Source organism: Podarcis raffonei, chromosome 12, assembly GCF_027172205.1.
Source record: "Podarcis raffonei isolate rPodRaf1 chromosome 12, rPodRaf1.pri, whole genome shotgun sequence".
NCBI classification, from domain to species: domain Eukaryota; kingdom Metazoa; phylum Chordata; class Lepidosauria; order Squamata; family Lacertidae; genus Podarcis; species Podarcis raffonei.
The window spans coordinates 1,873,070-1,882,178 of NC_070613.1; the positions used below are offsets into that span (position 1 = coordinate 1,873,070).

Genomic DNA, 9,109 nt, shown 5'->3' on the forward strand with positions numbered 1-9,109 from the left:
GCGGCCGGGTTTCACGGCTCACCTCTCGCGAGAGGTTCTTCCGCTCAGGGCATCATGGGAGAAGTAGTTCTGCGGGAAGCGCCTGAGGCCTACATGGGAAGGCCTCAACTCGTTTGCTGTGGGGCGACAAAGGAGGAGGAGCAGAGCCAACGCCTTACCTGTTAAGCGCAAGGAGACAGTTAAACCACATGACTTCTAAAGAATCCTGGGAACTGCAGTTTGCTAAGGATGCTGGGAATTGTATCACTGTGAGAGAGGAAACTACAGTTCCCAGAGTTCTTTGGGGAAATCCTGTGCTTTGAATGTGCGGTGTGGGATTGTCCTTTCTGGAGGGAATCTCATGTGTCAATTCCAGTGGCTGCCAAACAATCAGGGAGCACTTGCACCTCGGTTCCATAAACTCATCCCCAGTTAAAAAAGCATTATTCAGAACAGTGGTTTGCACGACCCACTAAGGAAGATAACAACACAATAGCATTTGAAATGGTAATAAATAATTGCATATTTATTCAAAATCCAATTAAAACTGTTTAGTTCAATCAGTTCAGCAAAATTCCTTCTACGGCGCCTCCAGAAAATTTTACACATCACTTGGGAAGACAGGCAAACTAATACCACTGTACTGGAAGAAGCAAAGATCACCAGTGTTGAAGCAATGATTCTTCAACATCAACTTCGTAGGACTGGTCATGTTGTGCGGATGCCTGATGATTGTCTTCCAAAGCAACTACTCTATTTCGAACTTAAAAATGGAAAGTGTAATACTGGCGGTCAACAAAAGAGGTTTAAAGACACTCTCAAGGCTAATCTTAAAAAATGTATAAACACTGACAACTGGGAAACACTGGCCTGCGAGCGCTCCAGTTGGAGAACAGCCTTTCCCAAAGGTGTCCTGGGCTTTGAAGACACTCGAACTCAGGACACAAGGGAGAAACGTGCTAAGAGGAAGGCATGCTTGGCAAATCCACACTGTGATCAGCTCCCACCAATGTCCCCACTGTGGAAGGAGGTGGGGATCCAGAATTGGTCTCCACAGTCACTTACAGACTCACTGTTAAAACCTTTTTTATGGAAGACAATCTTACTCGGCTACGAGGGATCGCCAAAGAAGAAGTTATTTACACCTCCAGAGCCCCACCCGGCTTGATAGCACCCCACTGGGTAATCCCAACCAGATTTAGGGTTTCCCACTCTGGTTCCGAAGAGGATACTGGACTGGATAGACCACTGGCCTGATCCTGCATGCTGTTCTTGCACAAAATGTACTAACCTTTTATGTTTTCCACAAACATTCTAATAGAACATAGCCAGCAAAACTTGTGGATTCTAAATACCAGCGTGCATGAATCATTAAGGCCACTCCCCACTTTAAAATAAGAATAAACCTGCTTTTGGCTTTGTCACTGCCATTCTGGCTTCTCTGAGAGCCAGTGTGGTGTAGTGGTTAAGAGCAGTAGTCTCGTAATCTGGTGAACCAGGTTCGCGTCTCCGCTCCTCCACATGCAGCTGCTGGGTGACCTTAGGCCAGTCACACTTCTCTGAAGTCTCTCAGCCCCACTCACCTCACAGAGTGTTTGTTGGGGGGGAGGAAGGGAAAGGAGAATGTTAGCCGCTTTGAGACTCCTGAAGGGGAGTGAAAGGCGGGATATCAAATCCAAACTCTTCTTCTTCTTCTTCTTCCTCTGGCTAGGAAGGGGACCAAACTGGCCACTGGCAACTTGACCTCCAAAATGCCAGGTTCATGAAAGAGGCTCCCCAGCAGGCGTTGGGAAACTGCAAGGCTCGGGACGTTTCTGTTTGCTTATGTGTTCCTGGAGTGAAAGCTGTGGACTTTGTAGATCAAACACTGAAATCAATTAGGGGGGGACACAACAAAGTGGCTGGTGGAATGGGAAAGGCCAAATCTCTAATATCAATATTGCCTTTCAGAACTGTTTCAGGGAAAACAACCTGGATAAATTCAGCAGTGTAAATTCATTTTGATGGATGTAATAATGGAATACTGAATGGTTTAGTTTATGTAAAATATGCAGGGATTTATGATATGCAAAATGAACCATGGAAAGAGAAGAAAGGGTGTCATTGATATTTTAAGGTTGTTTAAATGAATATTCTAAATTGTAAAACAGAAAATTGTTCGCTGATTTGCTACCGGGCCAGGATCAAGGTGTGGCAATAAGTCTAAAGGTAAAGGGACCAGTCGTGGCCAGCTCTGGGGTTGGGGCGCTCATCTCGCTTTATTGGCTGAGGGAGCTGGCTTACAGCTTCCAGGTCATGTGACCAGCATGACTAAGCCGCTTCTGGCGAACCAGAGCAGCGCACGGAAACGCCGTTTACCTTTCCGCTGGAGCGGTACCTATTTATGTACTTGCACTTTGATGTGCTTTTGAACTGCTAGGTTGGCAGGAGCAGGGACCGAGCAACGGGAACTCACCCCGTTGCGACGATTCGAACTGCCAGCCTTCTGATCGGCAAGTCCTAGGCTCTGGCAATAAGTCTACAAAGCCCTTAAAAACATGGGACCAATTTACCTGGAAAATTGCCTAACCCTGTAGACACGCACTCGACCCTTTTGATCTTCAGAACCAGCACTGTTACAGGTGCCATGCAATACCCATTTGTAAGAACTCAACATTTTAGTGCGGTAGTGCCTGCACTTTGGAACTCCCTGCCTATTGATACCAGCTAGGCGCCTCCTCTGTATTCTCTGCGCTCTTTCTGGCACCTGCTAAAAACATTCTTCTTGATCCAGCAGGCTCTTATGCAGCAGGTACCACCCACGTTGGGAGCCACTGGCATCAATGAGAGATCCTGTGTCTCCTGTGCCAGCCCCCAAGAGAAAGCAGACCTGGGAAAAACACCCTGCATCTTTGGCAGCCAGTTGGGAGGGGTGGCCAAAGGGACCCCTCCTCCTGTTGTTTTCCTGCATGGGCGCCCTTTGCCCATCCCTCCCTTTCATCTCCTGGGCATCAACCAACAAGCAGCCACCGGAGAGGGCAGAGGGCAGGCGAGGGGGCCTGCGTCTGGGACAGCTCTCATGGGAACAAGTTAATGACCGACCAAGATCAACAGACCGGCAGGGGAGTTCGCAAGGGCAGGGTGTGGGCAGCAGATCCACTGGGGACGCGGGCAAGGGGATGAAGGGGCTTCTAGTGCTGTGCTTGGGCCTCCTGGCCCTGGCGGATGCCAACCAGTCGCCCCTCCAGCAAAGGGCTCTGGAGCTGGTGCTAGATTTCTTCCACAGCAGGGACCTCGTGCAGGCAACATTCAAGGAGCAAGCTGTGACCCATGTCACGGAGACGGTGAGCGGGACATGCGAGGGGGGAGTGTGCGTGGGGCTGGAGGGGGAGGCGGAGGATCATCACCCCATATAACAAAGCCCCACGGACTGCCATCCACCTATGCCCTCTGTGTGCAATAGTGGCGGGGAATGAACTTCCCAATTTGTTGGATAAGCTGAGGACGTTAGCAGACCCTCCAAGCGTCCTTGTTTTCCAGCGACAGTCCGATTTACAGAATCTGTCCCAGTTTCTGAGTCCTGGAATGTTCTGCTTTTCCTATTTTCATTGGAGATGTGTTGGAGGGTGTGGAATAGGATCATAGCTGTCAACTTTTCCCTTGCGAGGAATCCTATTCGGAATAAGGGAATTTCCCTCTTAAAAAGGGAAACGTTGACAGCTATGAATAGGATGCCCCTATTTTCATCAGAGAATTTTGGAGGGTGTCCCTGTTTTCCTCGGATAAATGTTGTCAGGTGTGCATTCGACTTAAGGGGGTTCTAAGACTCTGCTTCTCCTTCTGCACATCTGGGATTGGATCCCTGGTTCCTAGATTATCAGTGTTCTACTGATCACTACAGAATCACAGGATTCTAGAATCGGAGAGCAGGAAGGGACGCACGAGGGTCATTTGGCCCAACCCGCTGCAAGGCAGGAATCACAGCTGAAGAAGTCCTGGCAGACGGCCGTCTGACCTCTGCTTAGAAGCCTCCAAGGAAGAAGAGTCCACCACCTTCTGAGTCCATTCTGCTGTCCGACAGCTCTTGCCATGAGAGAGCTCTCCCTGTTGTTGAGTCGGAATTTCCTTTCTTGTCATTGAATCCATCGGTTTGGGTCCTCCCCTCTGGAGCAGCAGAAAACAAGCTTGCTCCCCCTTGGCCGGCCTCTTCCCACCTGGCCTGGGAGGGTGGGACCTGGACTGCAACTGCAAAAGCTGAGGCTGTTGATCAGACTCAGTGGCTGCATTATTGCTTAGGTTGGGTTTTGGTTGGGGCACTGGAGCTGCTACTGTTATTATTATTGTCCCTTTTAGATGTGGAAACTGTTCAGTCTGGTTGTGTATTCTTTGATGTTTTACCGTCATACCTCAGGTTACAGACACTTCAGGTTGCGTTTTTTCAGGTTACGGACACTTCGAAATCCAGAAGTACCGGAATGGGTTACTTCTGGGTTTCATAGGTCGCGCATGCGCAGAAGCGCCGAATTGCAATCCGCACGTGCACAGATGCGCCACTGCGGGTTGCGAATGTGCATCCCATGAACGTGCATCCCGCACCGATCATGTTCGCAACCCGAGCGACCACTGTATTTATTGTTCATGATCAAGGCAAACCAAGCCATGAGGAACAGTTGAAGGATCTGGGTATGTTTAGCTTGGAAAAGAGGAGGCTGAGAGGAGATATGAGAGGCATCTTCAAATAGCTCAAGGTCTGTCACGTGGAAGATGGAGCAAACTTGTTTCCTCCTGCTCTGGAGGGTAGGACTCAAACCAATGGCTCTCTCCAAGGAGAGTCCACCAGACCGTTTCCCTGTTGAATAGCTCTTACTGTCAGAAAGTTCTTCCTCCTTTCTTCTCATTTGAATCCATCATTTAAACATCCCCAAGTCCCTCCACCGTCCCTCCAGACCTTTGACCGCCCTTGTCACTCTCCCATGCAAGGCGATTCTCCACTGGGGAACTCCTAGTTTGGCAAGGAGTTCTTTTCCACATTGAGCTTGGCTCTCTTTGGTTGCAGGAATTCCCAAGGGGAACCTACGTCCAGCTGGAAGTTGACCTTGTGCAGACCATCTGCCGGAAGCAGCAACGGGGGACGCAAAACTGCCGGATCAAGCCAGGCGGGGTGAGCCAGGAAGGTGCTAATTTATCCATTGCCAAGCTGGACTCTCTGTTCCTTTTAAAATGTATTCAAAGTCTAAAACATCATAAACAAAGAGGCAGTAAGCCTACAGAGGAGGAACCCACAGATCCTCATGAGGGTCCCCCCACAGTGAGCAAGTTATGTGGGATTTTGGTCAGCTTCACTAATTTGTACAGTGCATTGTTAGACTGTGGAACTCAATGCCACAGGAGGCAGCGACGGCCACCAAACTGGATGGCTTTAAAAGGCAAATTCATGGAGGAGGAGAGAGCTCCTGAAGGCTACTAGCCATGATTCTGAATACCAGTTGCTGAAGCCACAGGAGGAGAGAGAGATGTTGGACTGGGTTGGCCACTCTGAGAACAGGATACTGGATTCCATGGGCCCCTGGCCAGATGCAGCAGACTTGCTGTATGTTCATCGGTTACTGTTCATAGAATCATAGAATTGTAGAGTTGGAAGGGACCCCGAAGGTCCTGTTATGCTGTGTTGTTATAAATAATAATAATAATAATAAATTTTATTTATACCCCGCCCTCCCCAGCCAGAGCCGGGCTCAGGGCGGCTAACACCAATAAAATCACAGTAAAAACATAGTAGGGGGAAAAGAGTAGGGGAAAAAACCCAATTTAAAATACAGGTTAAATGCAATTTAAAATGCAGCCTCATTTTAAAGTAGCCGATAAATCAAGACCGTAAGGGGAGGGAAACATAAGGGTCAGACTGAGTCCAAACCAAAGGCCAGGCGGAACAACTCTGTCTTGCAGGCCCTGCGGAAAGATGCCAAGTCCTGCAGGGTCCTAGTCTCTTGTGACAGAGTGTTCCACCAAGTTGGGGCCAGTGCTGAAAAGGCCCTGGCCCTGGCCTTTTATGCTTATGTTATGCTGCTCTGGCTGGGAGTTGTAGCTTAAAACCTTTAAAGAGTTCCAGGTTGGTGGAAGCTGGGCTAGCCCCAGTAGAACACACAAAGCAAAAGGATTTGAGGAGGCACAAGCTGCTCTTAGGAACGTTCAGTGTTTTTAGTATGCAAGTACACTGACCACAAGGTTCATTTTGGTTTTCCCCCCCATATTTTTTCCCCAATTTTCAATAATTTAACAATTTAACATTCAAATTAATTACTTATTCATCCCTCCTAGACCCCCCTTTCCAATTTCTTCCCTTTGTTACCTTACATATTCTTAGTTTTCCATTCATTGATAACCACAATTCACATTGCTTCATAGATGCTATATCAATCCTGCTAATGTTTTGAAGTCTTTACAGTAGATTTATATTCCATAAATTAAATCCAGTCTTGTGTAAACTTTTTTTCATCTTGGTCCCAGATTTTCACGGTCATCTTTGCCATTTCGGCATAGTCTATCATCTTAGTTATTCATTCCTTCTTCATTGGTACTTCCTCTTCTTTCCATTTCTGGGCAAGTAGCATCCTGGCGGCTGTAGGTACATACATAAATAGTCTTTTAACATTTCTTGATATGTCTTCACCTGTTACTCCTAATAAAAAGACCTCTGGTTTTTTTTAACAAAAGTTATCTTAAACATTTTCTTCAATTCATTATAAATCATTTCCCAGAAACCTGTTACCGTTATTTTTTGCACGACCACCACATATGATAAAATGTACCCACTTTATCTTTATACTTCCAGCATACATTGGACAAATTCTTATACATTTTTGCTAACTTTACTGGAGATAAAATACCAGCGGTACAACAAGGTTCATTTTGGATCCCGATTTATCACTTCAAAAAACCAGCTGGATTCAGATTGGACAGATTTAAGACGCAGGCCTGTTAGCTTTGAGTGTGAATCCGGGTCCTGATTCAGACTGAATCAAAGCTTTGTACCTCCCACTTCACCATTACGTGGAATTTTTAAAATCGCTGCTCCTCTTTGGATGGAATTTGCAGGCATTGTAAATGGAGACACATTTCAGAAGGCAGGCTGCAGGAATATTCTTGCAAGAGCAGCCTTTGCCGTTTTGGGGTGTTGCTCCTGTTATAGTTTGGGGGCAAACCAAAACCTTATTTGGGCCTCTCTTGTGAAAACAGACCTGGTTCCTTTCCCTTCCTTTTCCTTTTCTCTGCCTAGAGGAAACAGAAGTGCCTGGCTTGCTTCAAGTTTAACTCCAGCGACCCTCAGAACATTTTGGATGAGTCCAAGCGGTGCCTCTCAGAGCAGAACCCAATCTTCCAGGTGGGTCACGTCATACTTTGACAGAAATGCTCCTGGACCTGAGTTCTGAATAATCTGATTTTGAATAAACCTGTAATTAATTGTGACTATTTTGAATCTTATGGTGTTATTATCTTCCTTGGTGGATTGTGCAGGCTACTATTCTGAGCAATGCCTTTTATAGGGTAGGGGGCACTGGGGTGAGTTTATGGAACCAAGGGGCAGGTAACCCCAAAAAGCTTGGGAAGGACTGGCTCAGGAGCTCATGGCACACCTTTTCCCTTCTGAGTGTCCCGCAGGAAGTGAGGAGGAAGCAGAATCAGGAATGTGAGGCAGTCAAGGAGGCGTATGAGGAGCAACGGTACCATATCGGACAGTTTGCTTTTCTCAAGGGGCGCCCAGAAGAGTGGTGAGTGCTCAGCTTCAGTTCCTGCAGCCCATATCTGTTTTCCGTTAGTTGCATTTATCGATCGCCTCGTCAACAATGCATTCTTGAGGTGGCATGCAGTGAACATATGAAACATAACTGAAAAACACAACAAATCAACAATAAAGCAAAGTACGCCAACCTCCCAGCAACTATTCAAATCCAACTCAGCATTAAAAAAAAAGTTGGGCACCAGCAGGCAACCTCTGTACGAAAGCTCAAGCCAACCAATTGCCATTAGTCTGCTGAGACGAAAATAAATGATATTAAATGGTATCTAAATATGATCAAAGCTGTTCCAAGGCCTGGGAGTTGTTGTTTTTTAAAAAGTCATTGCCCAGTGCCCAAGATATCTTTTCGGCAGCCTTCAACATCTCTAAGTATCACAAGGAGGAGCGAGAAAGCTTGTTTTCTGCTGCTCTGGAGGACAGGTTCAAATGACAAGGAGATTCTGGCTAAATATTAGGACAAACATTCTGATGGTAAGAACCATTCGACAGTGGAACGGACGCACTCGGAAGATGCTGAACTCCCCTTTGTTGGTGGTTGGATGGCCGTCTGTCAGGTATCCTTTAGCTGTGGTTCTTGCATTGCAGGGGGTTGGACTGGATGACCCTCAGGGTCCCTTCCAACTTTACAGTTCCATGATTCTAGGATGTGCTGTTTTGTCTGCCTTGCAGGCAGAAGGTCCCAGGTTCAGTCTATGTTGGCATCTCCAGGCAGGGCTGGGATAGACTCCTGCCTGAAATCCTTCACTTCATCTGTAATAACCACCTTCATTCTCCTCCCTGTCTAGATGGGATTCACATTTACTGGGCTGTTCTCCGACCATCAAGGAAACAAGGCACCCTCTTCCTTTTGGAGACAAGCAGAACATCCCCGGTGCCACAGGAATGGAACCACTCTTTGTCCCAGAGGAGTCTTCTGTCTTCCAAGCTTGACTTTCCTTCCTCCTTTCTTTATTTCCCTAATAAAGGTTTAAGTGGATGCTTCATAGCCATGCTGTATGGTTATTTCAGGAGCAAGGGGGCTCATCCCTCTTCCCCAAAACCTTTTCTCTGGTGCCCACTGCCAGGGCGCTCTGGCCCCTGATCTGTGGGCATCTGTACCCTGGTGGTCTCTTCTGGTCTGTTCCAGAGCCGGTCCAGCCATTGAGACAAACTAGTCAACTCACCTTGGGGGCCAGAATTCCTGGGATCCCTGTCTCAGCTATGGAAATGTCTTGGGGAGGAAAGGGAACCTCCAGCTGAACTTTTGGAAGTGGGGTTTAGCAGGCCATTGGGTGGGTGGATGCCTTCTTGCCTTTTAGCTGTCACGGTCTGGTTCACGGGCGATCGAAGTCCCGGCTGGGGACGTCAGGACCA

At 47.5% G+C, this 9,109-nt stretch overlaps 1 protein-coding gene across 2 annotated transcripts; it reads left to right on the plus strand.

Moving 5' to 3' along the window:
• The first annotated feature begins 2,912 nt into the window (after nt 1–2,912).
• RARRES2 (retinoic acid receptor responder 2) lies at nt 2,913–8,606 on the plus strand. 2 transcript variants are annotated; one of them, XM_053410319.1, is made up of 5 exons: nt 2,913–3,302; nt 5,015–5,119; nt 7,235–7,339; nt 7,618–7,727; nt 8,542–8,606. In XM_053410319.1, coding segments are annotated over exons 1-5 (696 nt in total). In that variant the 5' UTR covers nt 2,913–2,927; the 3' UTR covers nt 8,543–8,606. The 2 variants fall into 2 exon arrangements, with proteins under 2 accessions (XP_053266294.1, XP_053266295.1); XM_053410320.1 differs by lacking the exon at nt 5,015–5,119.
• Nucleotides 8,607–9,109: the final 503 nt, after the last annotated feature.

Excerpts from the sequence above, each read along its gene's own strand:
- RARRES2 (XM_053410319.1), top strand. The coding sequence starts at position 2,928 with ATGGGCGCCCTTTGCCCATCCCTCCCTTTCATCTCCTGGGCATCAACC. Across the intron at positions 3,303-5,014 it reads TGACCCATGTCACGGAGACG|GAATTCCCAAGGGGAACCTA; the intron begins GTGAGCGGGACA and ends CTTTGGTTGCAG. Across the intron at positions 7,340-7,617 it reads AGCAGAACCCAATCTTCCAG|GAAGTGAGGAGGAAGCAGAA; the intron begins GTGGGTCACGTC and ends AGTGTCCCGCAG.